This window comes from Tursiops truncatus, chromosome 10 (genome assembly GCF_011762595.2).
Source record: "Tursiops truncatus isolate mTurTru1 chromosome 10, mTurTru1.mat.Y, whole genome shotgun sequence".
Classification (NCBI taxonomy): domain Eukaryota; kingdom Metazoa; phylum Chordata; class Mammalia; order Artiodactyla; family Delphinidae; genus Tursiops; species Tursiops truncatus.
Window position 1 is genome coordinate 24,726,654 of NC_047043.1, and position 21,916 is coordinate 24,748,569.

The 21,916-nt window shown below is 43.9% G+C and overlaps 1 protein-coding gene across 1 annotated transcript in view; it reads right to left on the minus strand.

Annotated features, from left to right (window-relative positions):
• The window catches only part of EFHC1 (EF-hand domain containing 1), a 65,224-nt gene extending 58,074 nt beyond the window's left edge, over window positions 1-7,150 (minus strand). Inside the window, exon 1 of the mRNA XM_019949920.3 lies at window positions 6,962-7,150. Within this exon, the coding sequence (XP_019805479.2) occupies window positions 6,962-7,024 (63 nt within the window). The 5' untranslated portion in view covers window positions 7,025-7,150. The remainder of the gene's footprint in view (window positions 1-6,961) is intronic.
• Between the last annotated feature and the right edge of the window lie 14,766 nt (window positions 7,151-21,916).

Below are 21,916 nucleotides of genomic sequence, written 5' to 3' on the forward strand. Positions count from 1 at the left end.
GCCACAATCAACTTGATATACCCTGCATCTGTGGAATACCTGAATAGACAACGAATCATCCCAAATTAAGGAGCCCTGTGGATGAAAGGCTCTTGGTGCTGCAGCCAGGAGTCAGTGCTGTGCCTCTGAGGTGGGAGAGCCAACTTCAGGACACTGGTCCACAAGAGGCCTCCCAGCTGCACATAATATCAAACAGCAAAAATCTCCGATAGATCTCCATCTCAATGCCAGCACCCAGCTTCACTCAACGACCAGCAAGCTACAGTGCTGGACATCCTATGCCAAACAATTAGCAAGACAGGAACACAACCCCACCCATTAGCAGAGAGGCTGCCCCAAATCATAATAAGTCTACAGACACCCCAAAACACACCACCAGACGTGGACCTGCCCATCAGAAAGACAAGATCCAGCCTCATCCACCAGAACACAGGCACTAGTAACCTCCACCAGGAAGCCTACACAACCCACTGAACCAACCTTAGCCACTGGGGACAGACACAAAAAACAACAGGAACTACGAACCTTCAGCCTGCAAAAAAAAAAAAAAGGAGACCCCAAACACAGTAAGATAAGCAAAATGAGAAGACAGAAAAACACACAGCAGATGAAGGAGCAAGATAAAAACCCACCAGACCTAACAAATGAAGAGGAAATAGGCAGTCTACCTGAAAAAGAATTCAGAATAATGATAGTAAGGTTGATCCGAAATCTTGGAGATAGAATGGACAATAGAATGGACAAATTGCAAGAATCAGTTAACAAGGACCTAGAAGAACTAAAGATGAAACAAGCAACGATGAACAACACAATAAATGAAATTAAAAGTACTCTAGATGGGATCAATAGCAGAATAACTGAGGCAGAAGAACGGATAAGTGACCTGGAAGATAAAATAGTGGAAATAACTACTGCAGAGCAGAATAAAGAAAAAAGAATGAAAAGAACTGAGGACAGTCTCAGAGACCTCTGGGACATTAAACGCACCAACATTCGAATTATAGGGGTTCCAGAAGAAGAAGAGAAAAAGAAAGGGACTGAGAAAATATTTGAAGAGATTATAGTTGAAAACTTCCCTAATATGGGAAAGGAAATAGTTAATCAAGTCCAGGAAGCACAGAGAGTCCCATACAGGATAAATCCAAGGAGAAATACGCCAAGACACCTATTAATCAAACTGTCAAAAATTAAATACAAAGAAAACATATTAAAAGCAGCAAGGGAAAAACAACAAATAACACACAAGGGAATCCCCATAAGGTCAACAGCTGATCTTTCAGCAGAAACTCTGCAAGCCAGAAGGGAGTGGCAGGACATATTGAAAGTGTTGAAGGAGAAAAACCTGCAACCAAGATTACTCTACCCAGCAAGGATCTCATTCAGATTTGATGGAGAAATTAAAACCTTTACAGACAAGCAAAAGCTGAGAGAGTTCAGCACCACCAAACCAGCTCTACAACAACTGCTAAAGGAACTTCTCTAGGCAAGAAACACAAAAGAAGGAAAGGACCTACAATAACGAACCCAAAACAATTAAGAAAATGGGAATAGGAACACACATATCGATAATTACCTTAAATGTAAATGGACTAAATGCTCCCACCAAAAGACACAGATTGGCTGAATGGATACAAATCCTTACATCCAAAATTCCAAAGGAGAATTCTTAAATTTGTTCTTGGTTATTTAGTATAGAATAAACTTAAAATGTCATTTCTTCTTAAGAGTAGGCAAGTATTTTTCAGTTTCTATTTTTTCTAATTATATTCACTAGTTTGGGGTCCTTTAACAGGCGTGAACATCTGTTATTCCAAACAATAAAAATAATCAAGAAGTATTTAAAACTCAATCCAAGAAAAATATTTAACTTGAGATATTCTGCTTATTTTGTAGAAAAATTCTGGAATGTATGAGAGAGTGAGTCTGCTGGACCATCCTGTCTGTATACACATGGTTCAGAGCCAAGGCAGGAAGCACCCTTCCACTCTCACTACCTCTGTTCCAGCCTGTCTACCTCATAGATGCAAGGGACCACACGCCCATGTGAACTGGACTTAGAGAAGGGCCTCAAATCAGGCCTAATGAATTGAAAAGCATGAAATATTTCTGTGCTCTAACTCTATATTCAGCCCATCTTTATACCATCCCTCAAATGAAGTGGCAACTTTAGAAAAGTATTGTTTTTAAAACTAGCAAATTCCAACAAAAGTTACACTGTATGTTTTTATCAATTTAAAAATCTTTTGCTTTAGTTTTTTGTTGGACATGTAAGGCTATTAACACAGATGTTCTTTATTAGTTCTGTAATTTCAAAATAATCTGCAATATGAAATCAGGACTTCAAATGGTACACCAGAGTCAGAAACCACAAATTAAAGACATTTTGAAAGTATATCTCTTCTTTAGAGACATGGGCAAAAATAAATTTCTCTTTTGCAGTTAGTTCTCAAGATCGTATGGAGAATTCAGTGTACACAAACCTATACTAAGCATCTCATTCAGTCTATAATCTAAGATTTTAAGCTATGTTTTTATTTTTCCATGTAAAAAAAAAGTTGAAAACAATTAACTTCTTAAATACTGGTAATCATAGTAGGTTGCACTAGTTGACTCTAAACTGTCATTATTTTAGCTAGCAAAACAGATAGCATCTTTGATCTGATCTGCATTAAAAATTCTCAATTTCAGAAAACTTATCCATTTTCTTTAGCCAGGCTTTTATTCTGGATACCTATCTGTCAATTCTTTAAATCCAAGATTAAATGCCACACCCCCTTACTCATCACTTCAAAGTCCAGAGCAAATTCTCTTAAAACTACTTTAGCCTACATTGGCTTCTCTGTTCTTGATACTTCAGAGTTTGTCTCACACAATTTTTCACTCAGTTTCATCCTCCCTATATTTTTCTCTTGTTTCAGAAATGCAGTCTTTTCCTTTAAATTTCTAGCTCTTTGAGGTCAGAGACCCTATCTTATGTCTTCCTTAGTCTCCACAGTGTCTTATACAGTTCTAGACATATATTAAGTGCTCAATAAAGACTTGAATTTTTTTAAAAAAAAAAAAAAAGGATAGTCTCTTCAATAAATGGTGTTGGTAAAACTGGATAACCACATGCAGAAGAATGAAACTGGATCCCTATCTTACACCACTCACAAAAATTAATTCAAAATGGATTAGACTTAAACATAAGACCTGAAACTGTAAAACTCCTAGAAGAAAACATAGGAAAGCTCCTTGACATTGTTCTAGGCAATGATTTTTTGGATCTGACAACAAAAGCATAAGAAACAAAAGCAAAAATAAATAAATAAATGGGATACATTAAACTAAAAAGCTTCTGCACAGCAAAAGAAACCATCAACAAAATGAAAAGGCAACCTACAGAATGGGAGGAAAATGTGCAGATCATGTATCTAATAAAGGGTTAATATCCAATATATAAAGAACTCATACAACCCAATAGCAAAACAAAAACAATCCAAATAAACAAAGTCTGGTTAAAAAATGGGCAGAGGAAAAAAAAAAATGGGTGGAGGAACTGAATAGATATTTTTCCAAAAGAAGACATACAAATGGCCAAGAGGTATGTGAAAAGGTGCTTGACATCACTAATCATCAAGGAAATGCCAATTAAAACCACAATCAGATAACATCTCACACCTGCTAGGATGGCTATCATCAAAAAGACAAGAGCTGGGGCTTCCCTGGTGGCGCAGTGGTTGGGGGTCCGCCTGCCGATGCAGGGGACGCGGGTTCGTGCCCTGGTCCGGGAGGATCCCGCGTGCCGCGGAGCGGCTGGGCCCGTGAGCTATGGCCGCTGAGCCTGCGCGTCCGCAGCCTGTGCTTCGCAACGGGGGAGGCCACAGCAGTGAGGGGCCCGCGTAGCAGAAAAAAAAAAAAAAAAAAAAAAGATATAAAAAAAAAAAGACAAGAGCTAACAACTGTTGAAAAGGATGTGGAGAAAAAAACCCTTGTGGGAATGTAAATTGGTACAGCCATTATGGAAAACCGTGTGGAGGTTCCTCAAAAAATTAAAAACAGAACTACCATACAATCCAGCAATCTCATTTCTGGGTATATATCCAAAGGTAATGAAAAGAGGATCTTGAAGAGATACCTGCACCCCCTTGTTCAATACAGCATTATTCATAATAGCCAAGTTATGGAAACAATCTGTTTCAAGCAATGGATAAAGATATGACATATATGTGTGTATGAATGTGTATATATATATTTATACATGTATATACAATGAAATAGTATGCAGCCATGAGAAAGAAGGAAATCCTACCATTTCTGACAACTTGGATGAAACTTGAGGGCATTATGTCAAGTGAAAAACTTCAGCAAGAGAAAGACAAATACTGTATGCATGATATCATTTATATGTGGAATCTAAAAAATCCAAACTCATAGAAACAGAGAGTAGAGTGGTGGTTACCAGGGGGTGGAGGTAGAAGAAATGGGGAGAGAGTGGTCAAAGGATACAAACTTCCAGTTTATTCAGTTATAAAATGAAATCATTCTGAGGATCTAATGTACAGCATGATGATTATAGCTAACAATGGTGTATTATATACTTGAAAGTTGTTAAGAGAGTAGATCTTAAATGTTCTCATCACAAAAAGGAAATGGTAATTATATGACTGGATGGAGGTGTTAGCTAATGCTATGGTGGTGATCATTTTGCAAAATACAAGCATATCAAATCAACAGGTTGCACACTTTAAATTTATACGTCAATTATATCTCAATAAAGTTGGAAAAAAGTGGAAGGGAAAATTAGAGATTATGTTAATTTTATGGAAATTTTTTTCCTTTTTCTGTTCTTCGCAATGTTGCTTTCAAAATCATATTTACACACATACATATATATATACGCATAAATCATAAAATGTTTTTTATGAAAAAAATTACTGACTTACCTAATTTCTTTGCAGCCCAACCAACCATCTCTCAGGATCTGTACTAGCATAAAAGGTGCAATAGAGTAAACTTCTTTTGCTAAGAGTTATGGACTGTGAACTTTATTTTATGGGTTGTACATTCAGGGTCACATATCAGTTGACAGGACATAACACAAATGACACAGAACAAAATGGGCTGAGTTGACTTCATCACTGGGTAACCTGTGTAACTTCAAGCTCCTCTTCTCCCACCTCTAAAGACAGAAGCAACATCAGCTGCTTCATCTGCTTTTCCCGTTTGAGACAGACATCTCTACCATCACTCAGCTATACGACCTTTATCAGTGGACTTCAAGAGCACCCCAGGCAAGGCCACCTCAGGCTCCCCACCTTAGTTCCTGTGGTTCATCTTCTGAAGGTCTTGAGAGTTACACACACCTAGTCTTTCAGGGCTGAAGATAGTGATCATGTTTTTCACATATCAAAATAAGGCAAATTGGCTGACACTTGGCCAGTGTATTTAAAATCTGAAATATGTCCAATGCACAGTTCATCTTACTTGTAGTACAGCAATATATGTTCTCAGAGCCTGGCACCTCCAACCCACACCTCTGTAATCCCAAATCAAATCAACCCTGCCCCATGGGTAACCCACACTCACCAACAGCAAATGGTAAGCTGTCCCTGCACAGGGCAGGAACGTGCCTACCACATTTTTAAGTTTCATAAAACTGAAAAGTCCACTGAAGCAAAAAATCTACAATGCTGTGTCTTAATGCAGGAATAACTATGAAGAAGAGATTCAGAATCCAAATTCCCTCACCAAACATTCAATTTCAATTCATTCTCCCAAAGAAAATAAATTGACTATGTATTTTATCTGACCTTCATGATCAGGGAGAGGAACTTATAGTTTAAATTATTAAACTATATAAATTATTATCGTTTCATCTCTGATAATCAGCCTATTGGCCTACTGAATCTTAATGTTGATATTCCAACATATATTTCAGTAACCCTGAAATTTCAGAATTAAATAATAATTTTGTCAAGGGCTAAACTATGTCAGAGAAAAAAACACAAGCCTATTTTTTTTTCTCTTCAATTTTGTCTACAGGATGCAACTAAAAACACAAAGTAGGGGAAGAGTGAAACAAAATCTAAATAGGAATCTTTTATAAAAATGTTAAAGCGAAAGGAAAAGGGCTAGGAGAAGAAAAAACAGCAACGAATCAAGAGTAGTGGAGGGAATTTATGTGGAATTATCTCCTACAAAGCACCTGAGGATGGTTTGGGAGGAGGACGGCCAAGTGCTGAAAGCCTAACTTTTGGAGAAAGAACAACTGGGAAAGAAGGTTAAACAAGAACAGGGTGAAGGTGGGACCAGACTGTAGAAAAGGGATGAGGTGTGGTAGACGCATAAGTAAGAAGGGAGGAGACTGCAATAAAGGACCTGGCAGAAAGAAGCCAATGGGTGGAAGTGGTAACTAAGACAGGAAATGCAGCTGGGAGTGGGGGCGCTTACTAGGTCTAGGATTCAGAAGAGGAAGAACGCGGGCGGGAACGATAGGCCTGGGGAGAGTGGGTGGGATGGGGCTGTGGAAATAAGGATGAAGGTGTAGAGAGGCTGAGTCGGGGAAAGGGCCCAGACTAGGAGGGAGGGTTTAAGGGTGGAGCTCATCAGAGAAGGGTATGGGGTGGGAGAATGAGCTAGGGAGAGAACCGAGGGAGAGCTCGGGAGCAAGGCGGGGAAATCAGTGATCTAGAGGAGGCAGAGGCTTGAGGAGAGCAGGAAGTAAGAACGCTGGGAGGCCAACGCACTGCCAGGGTGGAGTGGAAAAACTAGAGAGGGATGGGCGGAGGGCAAAATGGGACAGGGAGGGTGAGGCTGGGTGAGGGAGAAAAGAGAACAAGGTTGGGGCAGAGGGACGGGTTTGAAGGGAAAGAGGACAAACTCGAGCGGACGAGAAGGGAGACGCAATCTTTCGAGCAGCTGCAAGCCCTCCGAGGCCGCCCGGGGGTGGGGGCAGGGGGTTGGGCAGAGAAGTCCTCACCGTGGAGTCCTTAAAGGACATGCCCGGGAGACAGGGCAGGCCATGCACTGGGTTGGACATCATCGCAGCCGCTCTCGCCGCGGCCACCTCGGTCGGGTTTGGTCCTCCCGCCTTGCCGGGGGGACCAGCGGCTCCTTGGTAACGCCAAACATTCCCAGCGCTCGCGGCAGAGTGCCCGGGCCTGAGGCGCAGGCGTGCTGGGTCTGCGCGTGCGCAGCCCGCGGGACTGGGCGCTCTCGCGGGAGTGTGGCCTCGGCGAGCTGGCCCCGCCCCTCCCCTCTCGGGACATAGCGAAGTGAGAGCGGGTGGGAGGGGCGGGAGGAGGCTGTTGTGATGACGGGATGGTTCTCGCCTTGAGGTCCGGGGTCGGGGCGGGCCCTTAGATCAGTTAGAGGGGAAGAGGCGGTCCTTCCTTCGCTCCAACGCAGTCCTCACCGCGCTCCGCCCGCTCTCTCTTCTCCCACCTGTGGGAAAAGGGCTCTTGTCCCAGTTCACACTGAAGTGTCAGTGGTTGGTTCCGGTTGAAAGTGTTACCTTTCTCGGACCCGTGCTTCCCTGGGGCCAGGGGTTGCGGATTATTCGTGGTTATAACTCTGTTGCTCAAGGATGTTCAATGAACAAATGCAACCATCTGGTCCCTAATCCTCCCACTACAGCATTCTGTTTTTTTCCACTTTACCTTTCTTTATTCTACTGTCAATCCCTGCACTTCTGCACCCTCCCAGTTGTTGGCCGGGCCTTTGGGTCTTACACATTCACCGCAGGACACTCAATATTTGTTGACTGAAGAGCTACAGGGCGCTCGTGTCAATTCTCCACGTCTCTAGTATCTACCTACTTGCAGCTGTAATGAAAAGATCAGAACCAAGAGGGGAAACGCATCTCCTTCAAAGAGAAAACTAAGTCATAAGAAAAAAGCAAATAAGTGTGGCGACATATTATCAAAATCATAGGTACTCTTTTTACAAAACTTGTTTAAATTACTATCCCTGAAAAGAAATGTAATCCTATTCCTGAAACATTTTCAGGAAAGAAAAAACAAGCTATCCAGCAGCACTGAGGAGCTTAAAAAGAAAAAAAGCAAACAAAACCCAGCTGCCCAGACATTGGATTCATCGGGTCTGAAATGAGTCTCAGGCATCTGATTTTTATAACAGCTGTTTCTGATAATGAGCCAGTTTAGGAACACGATAAAGTAACAGACCTCAATCAGAAGGCATCCGCGTCATGGGGTAGTTTACTGCCAATACAGACACAGCAGCTTTAGTTTTACTGCTTCTTGTCCAAGCAAATCCCCCTGTTGGGTTTCACTAATAGGTGTAAACCTCATGGGGCCCAGGACATCAATCCACTAGTGGTAACTGAAGCAGTTATTGGTGGCTGTCTCCACACCCTGCCCAAAGAATTTCTTTCCTTTTTTTTTAATTAATTAATTTTATTTTTGGCTGCATTGGGGCTTCGTTGCTGCACGCAGGCTTTCTCTAGCTGCGGCGAGCAGGGGCTACTCTTCATTGTGGTGCGTGGGCTTATTGTGGTGGCTTCTCTTGCTGCGGAGCATGGGGCTCTAGGCACGCGGGCTTCAGTAGTTGTGGCACATGGGCTCAGTAGTCGTGGCCTGCGGGCTCTAGAGCCCAGGCTCAGCAGTTGTGGCCCATGGGCTTAGCTGCTCTGCGGCATGTGAGATCTTCCCAGAACCAGGGCTCGAACCCGTGTCCCCTGCATTGGCAGGCGGATTCTTAACCACCACGCCACCGGGGAAGCCCCGAGTTTCTTTTCTAATAACACTTCCTCTCCCCAACTACTTCTAGTTCCCATTTTTGTCCCCTCTCTTTCTCACCTTTACAATTTTTTTAAATTTCTACTGGTGTAGTACCTTAATGTAGGTGTTTAAAACATTTTTTTAAAAAAATCAATGCATTGTTGAAGATACTGAAGACTTTTTTTTTTTTTTTTTTTTTGCGGTACGCGGGCCTCTCACTGTTGTGGCCTCTGCGTTGCGGAGCACAGGTTCCAGACACGCAGGCTCAGCGGCCATGGCTCACGGGCCCAGCCGCACCGCGGCATGTGCGATCTTCCCGGACCGGGGCATGAACCCGCGTCCACTGCATCGGCAGGCGGACTCTCAACCACTGCGCCACCAGGGAAGCCCCTGAAGACGTTTAAAAGTATCTGTCCATTGCATTATATCTTAGCCACTGACCTAGAAGGGAAGTGTGGACAAAGCATGTCACCTGCCATATCAGTAAATAACGGATCTCTCCAACCATCAAGTCAGCAGCCACTGCATCTCCCCACAACTGTGCACCCTGTGGGAATTCAGGATGGAGAAAAGCAGGCTACTGGCCCAAATAGCTAAGGTGCATATAAAAGGAATGAGTTCAATGAGCCCAGACTCTGGCACCTTCTGATACAAAGAAAAGCACTAAATTCATTAACTTGAGATGTCTGCGTTTTGTGACTAGCAGTAATCTTTTTTTTTTTTTTTTTTTTTTTTGCGGTACGCGGGCCTCTCACTGTTGTGGCCTCTCCCGTTGCGGAGCACAGGCTCCGGACGCACAGGCTCAGCGGCCATGGCTCACGGGCCCAGCCGCTCCACGGCACGCGGAATCCTCCCAGACCGGGGCATGAACCCGTGTCCCCTGCATCGGCAGGTGGACTCTCAACCACTGCGCCACCAGGGAAGCCCTAGCAGTAATCTTTTGATGTTCCAACTACCTGGCTTTTGTTGCAAAAACTATGTATTGGGGCTCCTCCCTTACCTCTTTGGAGCAGTCCCTTGGAGCTATCTGAGAGGCTGTCTTCCTGGCTGGAGTCCTCAGAAAGTCCATCGAATAAAACATAACTCTCAACTTTTAGGTTGTGCTTTTTTTTTTTTTCATTCAACAGAAGCCAGCCACTGGGAGAATATTTCAAAATGGCAAGTTCAACCTCAGAATCACTGGGAACTGTAATCCTCGCTGACTCTTCATGGTAACCTTACTCTTCCCAGTTACATGATCCCTTCCTGCCCTTTCTCTTAATAAAAGTAAATCCATGGCATTAGCATACACTCAGAAGAGCCCTCCTGGACTAACTGCAGGGTGGCACTTGGGTCTGTATTCCCTGGGCTGGATAGGGAAGGAGCCAGTGGGGCTTGGAAAAGGTGAATCGTGCCTAAATATATTGTTCTTTGTGGCATCTGTTTCTATTGGAGGAGTGCCTTCTGCTCAAATGTCTTTCTTTCCCAGAAGAGCACACTAGTTAAATGGTTAACAGAGCGTTTTAACTACTTTCGTACACACGTAGAAATGTAAGGTGAAGGAAAATTCTCTTGGCCTGCGGCCTTGTAAAAATGCCATCACCTCTGAGGAGGGGAAGCCAGGCCATACTGCATCAGTGCTAAAAAGCGCAGGTACAGGTCTGTGAAGAGGAGGGAAGAAAGGGCGTCAGAAAACTGCTGGAACCCTGAGAAGGGTGGGTGTGATTAAGAGTTTACAGCCTACTTCTCCCAATCAGGATGACTCAGCATGGATTGCACTCACCATCAACCTGCACTCACCACTTCCCACCTGTGGAATATATAGGAGAGGGCGGGAGCCTGACCATCCCCAGCAGCTAAAGTAGAAAGTGTGATGTTTGGAAGACTGTACATAAAGCCTGGACTCAGAAGGCCACAGGGACGTTGCATGACCTTAGAGGGTGCTACAAAGCTTGGGGAATGGAAAAAATGGGAAGATCAGACTGCCAGGAGGCCAAACCTGAAAGAGGGCCTCTCTGGGGCTGGATGACGTCTCCCAGGGACTCCTGATGGGAGGGGTCGGAAGGCAGAGGCTGCAAGCAGCCACCTAAAATAAAAGTCTCCTTTTTCAGCATTTTTCCCGGAGCTCGCTTTACCTAGAATTTGTTTAAAATCCTGGGACGTCCTTATTCTTCAGTACCTAATATCACAGGACAGATATCAAGCAGGTTGCATGCGCGCGCGCGCGCGCGCGCGCGGGGGCCTTTCTGCAGTGATTGTGGTGCATTACTGTCCTCTGCTGGAAAAAAGCGGTACAGCAAGGTTTCTGGAAAGCAAACTCAATGACCCACCTGCAGGTTTGGAAGTACTGGGGGTGCGGCTAGTGAGTGACTATGGAGACGACACCTTGCAAGGGCGTGTCCCTCAGTCAGATGCTCTCTACCCTTCATTTCTATCACTCCGTGGTCTCTGGAATCGATTATCTGAAAAGCGTGCCTGTCAACCACTTTGATCTTTGCAATGGAGAAAGGTGAGAGAAGCCCTGATTTCCAAGCAGATTCTGGAACAGATTTAGGACCCACAGGAAATCTTCATTTGACACAAAAATCACACAGTTTGGGTTTAGACTATTTTAGTTTTGCAGTGGGCTCCTGCCAGGGGGTTGAAAAAACTTGTGTTTCTGACGCTTTTTCCTCTAAGTCAAACCCATTCTATGACTTTAGCTGATTTACTCAGAATTCCCTTCCCTCTGAAAAATCCTATCAAACATGACCTCACAGAATTAGAGGTTCCATAGGATGTAAGCGCAGGATAAGTGCTTTGTTTTGTTCAGTGCCATTTTCTCAGCTTCCACCACAGTGTCTAACACCTCTTAAATACTCAATAAACAGTTGTAAAATGACTGACCAAGTAAATGAATAAATGATGACTTGAAAATCACCCAGTATTTTTCAAATAGCCAGTGGATCCCCATTACTAGGTCTTAAAACCATCTTAATGATTGTGACAACAACTAGAATTTTTTAAAAAAAGAAATAGAGTATAAATGATCAGGACGCATCCCATGTTGAATGGGTAAGAATAATTCAGTGAAAAAGTATTTTAAGATGTATAAAAACATACGCGTTGGCATCATGGATATTAGTGCGGTCAGAGTCAAAAAACTTGGAAAGTGATTAACACAACCCAGCCCCTCATTTTACTGATGAGAAATCCCCAGATCAAAAGAGATTAAGAAACCATGGGTTAATGACTGGTTACTAATCGGGTATTTCTTACACTCAACCTCAATCGTCACACAGCTGGGAAGGATATTCTTCCTTCAGCACATGAGGGATCATTGATCTTAGCATCCAGCTTGTAAGACATCTGTGCCTTAATCAGGTTCTTCACAGGACGGAGAAATAGAAGTGTTAGAGTGATATGGCAGTAATATTGATTACAGGTTTAGATTCCAAATGTGGACAGGGCACGAATCCATTGATCCAGGTCAATGGCAACCTTGAACATGGGGAAATGCCTCTGATTCCTCCTCTCCCTCTGAATATCTCAATCCACTCATCCTTCTCTCCTCTCACATATGCGGCATGGAACAGAACGTGAAATGCCCGTTTGGGAGTCCTGAGGGCTACATTCATGTCCTCACTGTGTCTTGAATATTTGTGTGAGCTTGGACAACTTACCTACCTGCGTTTCTGGTTTCTTCATCTCTAAAATGAAAAGCCTGGACCAGAATTAATGATCATTAATCGTTTTGAAAACCTAGTGAAAGCTATGGGTCCTGTCTCCCCCAAATGTGCATACTCACAGGTATAAATGTTAGTTATGATTTTATGGAGCCCCAGTGGGTCTAGGGTCTAGAACTGTTCCCTGTCTGAAATACAATACAGAAGGAGTCCGTACCATAGCTCCCCAGAGGCGGAACGACGTGTAGGTAGAGAGTACTGACTGTAGGAAGCTCTTCAGGACAGATGACCCTTTTTTGCCAACAAATGAATTGCAGGGAGGGGGGCAAAGAGTGAAGCGGAAGGGAAACCAATAGTTTAAAAGAGACAAATAACAAGTCGACCGACTGCAACTTGTGGGCCCTGTTGAGATCCTGATTCAAACAAATACACTTTAAAAGTAACGATGCCATTTATGAGACCGCTGGGAATTTGAGTGTGAGAATGTTAAGAAATTGTTCTTCAATTTTTTAGGCATGATGGTTTTGCAAGAGTGTCTTCATCTTCTCTAAAACCTTTTAGAGATACATACCCAAGTGTGTGTCATGGAGAAAATGATAAGATGTCTAGAATTTGTTTCAGAATAATAGGAGAAGGAACAAATAAGTGAGCATAGATGACACCAGACTGCACGTGAGTTGACCCTTGTTGACATGACTAAACGCTTCATTAAACATTTCTGTCTACTTTTGTATATACTGAAATTTTCTATAATAAAAAAGTTAAAAAAATAAAAAGTATGGACTCTGGAGCCAGATGGCCTGGGTACGGGCCCTGATTCTATCACTTACCAGATCTGTGAACTGTGGGAGTGTCTTAACCTTTCCTTACTATAAACATAAAATAATAATTATTTGCAACTCATAAGGCTGTTGTGAGCATTAAATGAGTTAGTATATGTAAGTATGAAGCATGGTGCCTGGCACATAGGAAGTACCCAGGGACTGTTTGCCATTAGTGTGGTCGAGGAGACTCTTCTGAGTGGACTGTTTGGAGAGTGACTGGGGACTTGGAAGAATTGTGGATGATCAACTAAATACAGGAAGGTAAAAGGAAGACAGAGAAGGGGGCAAGTGTGTTAGGCCTTTTAAAGCCTGTGTAACATTTAGAAGGTTTGGCACATGTGACTTAGGTCTTTCCTCTTGTACCCTCCAAACATCTCACAGAGACAGACACACACACACACAGACACAGACACACACAGACATACACACACAGATAAACACAGACACGCAGACACAGAGACACAGAAACACAAAGATACACACAGACACAGAAACACACAGATACACACAGACACACACACAGATACACACAGACACACCCAGATACAGACACAGAAACACCCAGATACACATAGACACACAGACACACAGACACACACAGATACACACAGACACAGAAACACACAGATACACACAGACACACACACACAGATACACACACACACGCAGACTCACAGACACACAGGCACAGACACACACAGACACGCAGACACACAGATACACATAGACACAGAAACACACAGATACACACAGACACACACACAGATACACACACACACACACAGAGACACACACAGACATGCAGACACACACACAGACAGATACACAGAGACACAGACACACAGACACACACAGATACAGATACACAGACACACAGACACACAGACACAAAGATATACAGAGATACACACACACAGATACACACAGACACACAGATACACACAGACACAGAAACACACAGATACACACAGACACACACAGATACACAGAGACAAACACACAGACACACAGATACACACACAGACACACACAGATACACACACAGACACAGATACACAGACACGCAGACACAGATACACACAGACACACAGACACAGACACACACAGGTACACAGAGACACAGAAACACACAGACACAGAAACACAGACACACACAGACACACACACGCACCCCAGATTCCTTTAGGGGGTGGGGCTCCAAACTCTCCTTGCGGTTTGGGTTACAGAAAAGCAGCAGCCTCCTCCCGTGTGCTGTGGAGGAGACTGGGGACCAGAGCTTCCCACAGCGCCCCGACCTTTGCCCTGTTCCTGTGGTCACCACCTCCCTTCTGTCACCACCGGGATGGAGAGCAGACCGTGGCTTTGCAGCCTCTGCAGGCGAAGGTGAAGGCACGCAGGTGGACGGGTCGCTGTGGGAGCTGAGAAGAGGCAAGGACCTGGGAGGGAAGCTGACACGGGGCCCGGGGGCCCCTGCTTCACTGGGTGGAGTACTGGAACTGGCCTTTTGGAATTTCTTCTCTGTATTTAACCTCCTGCCACAGAGGTGCTACTGCATCACACGAGTGACAAGCTTCCCAGGAGTATTTCCACTGAGTTCACCCATGAGACCACAAATCCCATTTCTCCCTTTAATGGAGTGTGGGTGGGGACAATGGGGTCTCCACGTTCTCTCCTCCCCCTGAGGCCGCTGAGCCCAGGGCCACTGGACAGCCAGATTGTATCAGCTGATAGAAGTAAACACTGAGAACAGCCTTGAACCAGGTGTTAATTTCCTAGGGCAGACATCACACAGCACAACGGAGGGGCTTAAACAGCAGAAAGTTCTGCTCCAACAATTCTGGAGGCCAGAAGTTGGACATCATGGTCCCAGCAGGGCCACACCCTCCCTCCTGGCCTCTGGTTGTTCCCGTCCACCCCTGAACCTCCCTGCCTGCATAACTCCAGCCTTGGCCTCTGTTGCCGTGACTGTTCTCCCCCACGTGTGTCTCTGTGCTGTCACGGGGCTGTGCGTCCTCACCTTTTCTCCGTGTCTCTCTCTTCCTATAAGGACATCGGTCACCTTGGACTAAGGGGCCACCCTACTCCAGTATCACCTCCTTACATCTGCAGCTGCCATTTCCAAAGAAGGCCACTTTCTGGCTTCTGAGGAGACCGTGAGATGCAGAGAATGCTTTATTTGATATCCAAGGACATCCACGATGTACTTCTTAGCCCCCAAAGAAGTGATACGACCCTGGCTATTCTCCGAGGACATCAACATATCTTTGGGGGGGGATGTAATTCACAACATCACAGATGTGAATCGAGAAGTAAAAAAGGAGGGGAGGGATAAATTGGGATTGACATATACACACTACTATATATAAAATAGATAACTAATAAGGACCTACTGTATAGCACAGGGAACTCTACTCAATACTCTGTAATGGCCTATATGGAAAAAGAATCTAAAAGAGTGGATATATGTATATGTATGATTGAATCACTTTGCTGTACATCTGAAACTAACACAACATTGTAAATCAACTATACTTCAATAAAAAAAAAAAGTAAAAACAGTGAGTGGAGCAGTGGGGTTTCCTCCATAGGCTGAGAACCCCTGGGGACCACAGTGTAAAAGGACCAGACTGCTAACCTGTCCAGGTGGGTCTGGCCACTGCAGGAAGGTTCTCTGCTGATGCTTGTGAGGGTCTGTGACATGCAGACAGAGTGACGAAGGAGGAACTCCCACCCAAACACACGCAGAACCCTGGGGGAATGACACACGCCTGAATCTGTCATGGGTGGAGAGCGACCCTTCCCCAGGCCATTAAGCTCCCACTCTGGAGAAATTTCGGGAGCTCACCGGGCGGGTGGGCGAGTTTGCATAGAACCCACAGTTCCCTGCTCAGGGGAAGTGGTGGAAATCATAACAATTAAGACAATTGCCACTTGGAGTGATTGAGCACAAACTTTGTGCTGCTTTTTCCCCCAGCAGCAAAATTAGTCAGATTCTGAACTAATTTGTTCTTGTTGGAAAAAGAAAATACACTGAATGGAGATGTTTTGCATGTTGCTATTAAGTTGCTTTTAAGAAATTGTTTTAACTGGAATAGTGTTCTGATTGACTTTGAGGACTATGGTATTTTTAACAGGTTCTGAAGGCAAAGAAGGCTTCACGGGAGAAGCATAGGGAAATGATGTGAAGAGAATCGGTGGTTCTTCGAGCTGCCTGGAGTCCTTGGAGGCCATCCAGGTGGTTACAGATGGCCTCTGAGACCTACGTGATGGCCTCTGAGACTAATGTGACCAGGTGTGTGTTGGAGTCCAGCACAAAGTATATTTAAGAATCTCACCATTGGCATCACATCAACGGTCACAGCCTAGGGAATGTTCTTGGCCAAAGTGTCTAGAAATGAACCAAAAACTGCCTCTTTCGGTTTATTTCATTTATCAGAGGAAAAAAAAATCCTCATTACATTTCCCTTTCATGCTACAGTTTTTCCAGTTCACCCAATTGGTAAAGGTCTGAGTTTCTGTGAGATTCTATTACTTAATAGCAGGTAGTTTGGGGGAAATTTATTTAATCTACCAGTTTCCTCATTTATAAAGTGGGAGCAGTAACAGTACCTACCTCCCGAGGATTACATGAGGGTTAAAGGAAAGAATCTAAGCAAACAGCTCCGTGAAGGACTTGGCAAGGAGTGAGCACGAAATAATGTACACTGTTCACGTTGTTATTATTCCTGGTTTGCAGGTTCTGCCCTGGATGTTTCACTGCATTTCTGCCTGGAGGATTACCCAGAGCGCAAACCGGGGTCAGTAGGACTTAAGGAAGCATTCAAAGCCTGCCTGGAAAGTGGAGGTCAGCGTTCTGTGAGTTTAAAAAATGCTCTGAGAATTTGGGAAGAATCGTGAGCACGAGACTGTGTCCACTGGAATGCAACCTATAGGGCTAAGCCCACAAGGAGAATAACTTAATGATAACCTGGTTTCAGGTAGATGGCAGGCAGCAGAATTTGCTCTACATTCTGCCAGCAAAGGTCATGTGCAATTAGTAATTAGTCCACATAGATAAATGGCTATCCTGCAGTTTTCTTGGGCAGGATTCTTCCCCAGCATTCCCCACCCTGAAGTTACAGTAAAAGCCGGGTCCTTACAAGGATCTCACAATCTGTCCTCACCTCTGTCTGACTCCTCGACCCCTCTCGACCCCTCTCTGTTCAGGCAGGCTCTGGCCTCAGGGCCCTTGCAATTCTTCCCTCTTCCCCAGGGGAGAAACACACACACACACACACACACACACACACACACCTCTTTCTGTAGTCTCCCCTGATTCTGGTTAAAGTTGCACACTCACTCCATCCCTCTGGCCTCTCCTTCCTTGCTTTCTGTTTCTCCTTGGCACCAACACCTTCTAACACCTTAACTCTCTGATGTATTTCTTTGGTTTGTCATTTTTTTTTTGGCCGCGCAGCTTGTGGGATCTTAGTTCTCCCACCAGGGATTGAACCCATGCCCCTTCGCAGTGAAGGCACAGAATCCTAACCACAGGACCGCCAGGGAAGTCCCGGTTTGTTGTTTATCTTGCCCTCACCCCCCACTGCTGAGGGTAAGGCTCTGTCAGGGCTGGGATTTGTTTTATCCATGGCTATATCCCTGGTGCCTAGAACATGGACTGGCACCTGTGGGCTCAGTGTTTGTGGAGTGTGGGGCTGGATTCACACAGAGTTCTTTCAACTCGAGATAATGTATCATTGGCTGTGTTTCATGAGCCCTTGTCCCAGCCACAGCATCAGCAAATTACCTTCGTAAATGTCAGAAGGGAGTGTCATGTGACTGTAAACTGAGCCAGACTGTTGATTGATTTTTTTTTGTACTTTACAGAATCAAAGTATTAGGTTGCCTAAAAATTCCTAACTTCTGGCTTTTCAGGAAGCTTTATATCACACTGCTAATTTACGTATTGACAACATTTTGACATGGGCTTATTCTTACTCTGAAGGGACTAATTTTAGTGATGTGTTCATGAATTATCCTTTTTCTCCATTTTTTAGCATTTTCTTTAATAAGCCTTTATTACTTGGAAATGAGAAATAACCAATGACTTTCGAGGGGGCCTTCCTACTAATGTGTGCAAAACTCTTTTATGAGGCAGAGAAACATTACGTGGGCCTTTCACTGTTGTGGCCTCTCCCGTTGCAGAGCACAGGCTCCGGATGCGCAGGCTCAGCAGCCATGGCTCACGGGCCCAGCCGCTCCGCGGCATGTGGGATCCTCCCGGGCTGGGGCACAAACCCGCGTCCCCTGCATTAGCAGGCGGACTCCCAACCACTGTGCCGCCAGGGAAGCCCCCAGAGAAACATTTTTAAAGTCATTGTCACTTGTCAGAATCCCTGGGAGAGCCAATCGTTTGAAGAATTGACAATCCCAGTGAAAGAGCAGAGGGCAGGGTTGTATCATCTTGGCGAGATTATCAATACTTGGTTTCTCTTCCCAGGATTCAAAGGTATTTTCAAGAAGCTATGACCGGAGAGTGAGATTTGACTTTAAAATCTAGGCCACTGAGGGCCTACAGCCAATGGAACTTTCTGGCTTCTGAGGAGACCATGAGATGCAGAGAATGCTTTATTTGATATCCAAGGACATCCACGATGTACTTCTTAACCCCCAAAGAAGTGGTATGACCCTGGCTATTCATGAGGTATTTAGGAACAAAAGTTAAAATGAGATTAGGTAAAGTATACACAATACGTTAAAAAGTGCTTTACACACTGCAAAGGGCTCTGCAAATATTTGGTGTTGATGTTTCGATTTAGCTGACCCCTGAATTTATCTGAAGGAAAAAGGACTTTGAGTTTAAACATTCCTAGTTGTGTGACTTTGAAGCAATCGTTCTACTTTCTCAGTGTGTTTGCCGGTTTAATGGAGCTCTGTTTTGGTTTTACCTCACATGACTCTTTAGGAAAGCAAATGGCTGTGGAAATGTTTGGGGACGCACAGTGCTCTATATAACCTTAGCTGTTATTCTGGAGCCTTTGAATTGGCCAAGGCCTCCTAGAGTCTAAAATACAGTGCATAATTTCCTACGAGAATCATGTTGGTAAGAAGTGAGCTTACCTTATATAAATATGCTCCCAAAGTTAATATCTAAATGAATTTTCTCTTTAATGCAATGATTTTCCTTCTATATTAAATATTTCTAAAAAAATTCCATAAGGGATAAGGTGGATTTTTTTTTTTTTTTCCCCAAAGGAGGCAGCCAGGGTGTAGCATGCTGTTTCCAACTTACCAAATCAGGAACTTGCACTCAGGTTGGAACCCTACAACCCTTTCCCTAAAGGATGGGCTTTATGGGAAGTCTATACAACCTGTGGCAATATAGGGCTTCTCTCTGTGTCTGGCTGTGTCAAGGATTCCCCAGGACTGGATTAAATCAAATAGAGGGCAGGAAGATGGGCTGGGGAGGCAGCAGGAGTATCAAGAAAGGTTGAGGTGACTCTAAGGTGACAGCCTTGCTGGAGTGGGAAGTGTTTCCAGCCTCTGGAGGGGAAAGGAGAGAGCTCAATGCTTTAGAAAAGGGGCTGGCCCAAAGCAGGTCCCAGCCTCCCGTGGGTTTGGCAGGCCATCTGACCCTCAGGCTGTGACTGGAACCAAGTCCTGGAGTGGCGCCCCCGTCATGGCCCAAGGTGGGAAGACACTGGTCCTCCGTTAGCATGGAGGGTCCCAGTTTTTTACCCTCACTGTGGTATCTCCAGAGCCAACATGGAGTCTGCCACCAAGAGATGCTCATAATCAGTAACTGAATCAGTAACTGAAAAGTGGTTAAACTATTAGCAGTGACAACAGAAGTATTTGCAAACTGCCCAGGGTCCCTACTGGTGATAAAAAGCATTTGGGCGAGAGGGGTATCCGTAATTCTATCAGTGAAACCTCTAGCCAGAGAATGCTGTTTTCTTCCTGTTATAGTGATAGTGGAATCACCTTTTCCACAGCTATTTAAATCTAATAGTTAAGGCCACAGAATCCTTTGGTTGACAGGTGCCACATTTCACAACCATAGTACCTGTTACGGTATAACAATAGTATAGTTCATAATTTTTAGGTTTCAAAAAATACAGTCTATCAATTCAAAAGTTTGGAATATTTAACACTATTGTCCATGAGATTAAAATATTTATTCAATTAGACTGAAAATCCTTAGAGAAATCAACTCCATAGCTTTTGGGGAGGGGGCCCAATTTGATCTACTCACAAGTGGGGATTTGGGGGAGGGGGAGAATATTTGGGGATTTGGGGTACGGAGATTTTTTTCAAAGCTTTTATACTTTCCTACTTCTAGGTGGCTATGAAGTGTCCTGATCTCCTTCTGGTAACATTTGTCTAGATAAAACCTTTTTTTAAGATAGGCCTTGTCAAAGACACAAGGTAGCTGTTGAGAGTACAATAATGCATTTACAAAATCTGTTAAATGGTCATTTGTGTAAGTAGATTTATATAAACAGAAAATAGTTCTATTTTTTCTTTGCCAAGCTATCGAGCAAAACCCTAGGAACAACAAAATGAGGTGGAGGCCTTGGGGACAATGGCCATGCCTTCTCTGAGTAAGACATAAGCACCACCTGGAGGGCCCATCTGAAACTACAGCATGGCAACTGAAGAACCTAATGTTTGCAAGCATCAGGGTACAACTGGTGAACAGGTGGGCAACAGAGGCAGGAAAGAACTACCTCCATTCCATGGCTTGAGCGCCTACTATTTCAAGCTTCCAGTAGAGGACTGAGAATAGTGTTACTGAGTGAGGTACTTTCAGCCAAGGTGGGAGATGAAACCCTAACATCTGAAGAGTATTAACATTAGCTCCCTAGTAAATATAGGTCAGGAAGTGCTTGCAAGAGGGAAACAAACAGGCAAATAGGTCCCCAGTTCGCTGCATCCTGTTATTCCCTCTCTCTACCCTGAGTAGGGGGCCACATACAATACGCATTGTATTCCCAAGACGTAAATGACTAATAGTTTGGTTTAGTTTTTTTCCCAGAGGCATTTACATTTTAATAGGTTGAAAGCCTTAGTAAAAAAGAGCAATGACAGCAGAATTTCCAATAGACGTCAACTTTTGGCTTTGGTGGAATAAGAAGAACCATCCCCTTTATCAAATACTTATTATTCCTTTTAAACAAACTAGGTCTCTTCCTTACTGATTCAATCGTTTGAATGAAAATGTTTTAAAAGGAGTATTTAACCCCTCAAGAGTCTGAGTATTTAAAAATGCCTGCATCTCCTGTTTCTCTATTTCTCATGAGATACTGGAATTTCTAACCAGATAGTAGTCCCTCAACTCTTCTCAAATATCTCTGGTAAAAAAATTTTTTTAAAATTTCCAGTACTTGAGGGACCAATACTTGGGTAAATTAAAATCAAAATGTTATGAATTTTATGTTCATATCTAAGAGTTTAGTGTCTCTCTGTACGTATCTTGTCACAGACCAATAAGTGTGCAGACTGGCACTGGGCTGCGGATGGCGTTGGAAGATCACTGCTATACCTTGTATTTTCTCCCTTAAAAAATACCTGCATTTGGCCTAAAGATCTCTGCCCACCATGGCCACCACGGTTACATGCAAAAGCTTGCCTTACATCTTCCTTCCAATTTTTAAAAGAAGATAGTCTCTGAATCCATAATTACAGACATTTCAGACACTTTCTCATCTCCATTTAAACTGACCCTCGGGCTTCCCTGGTGGCGCAG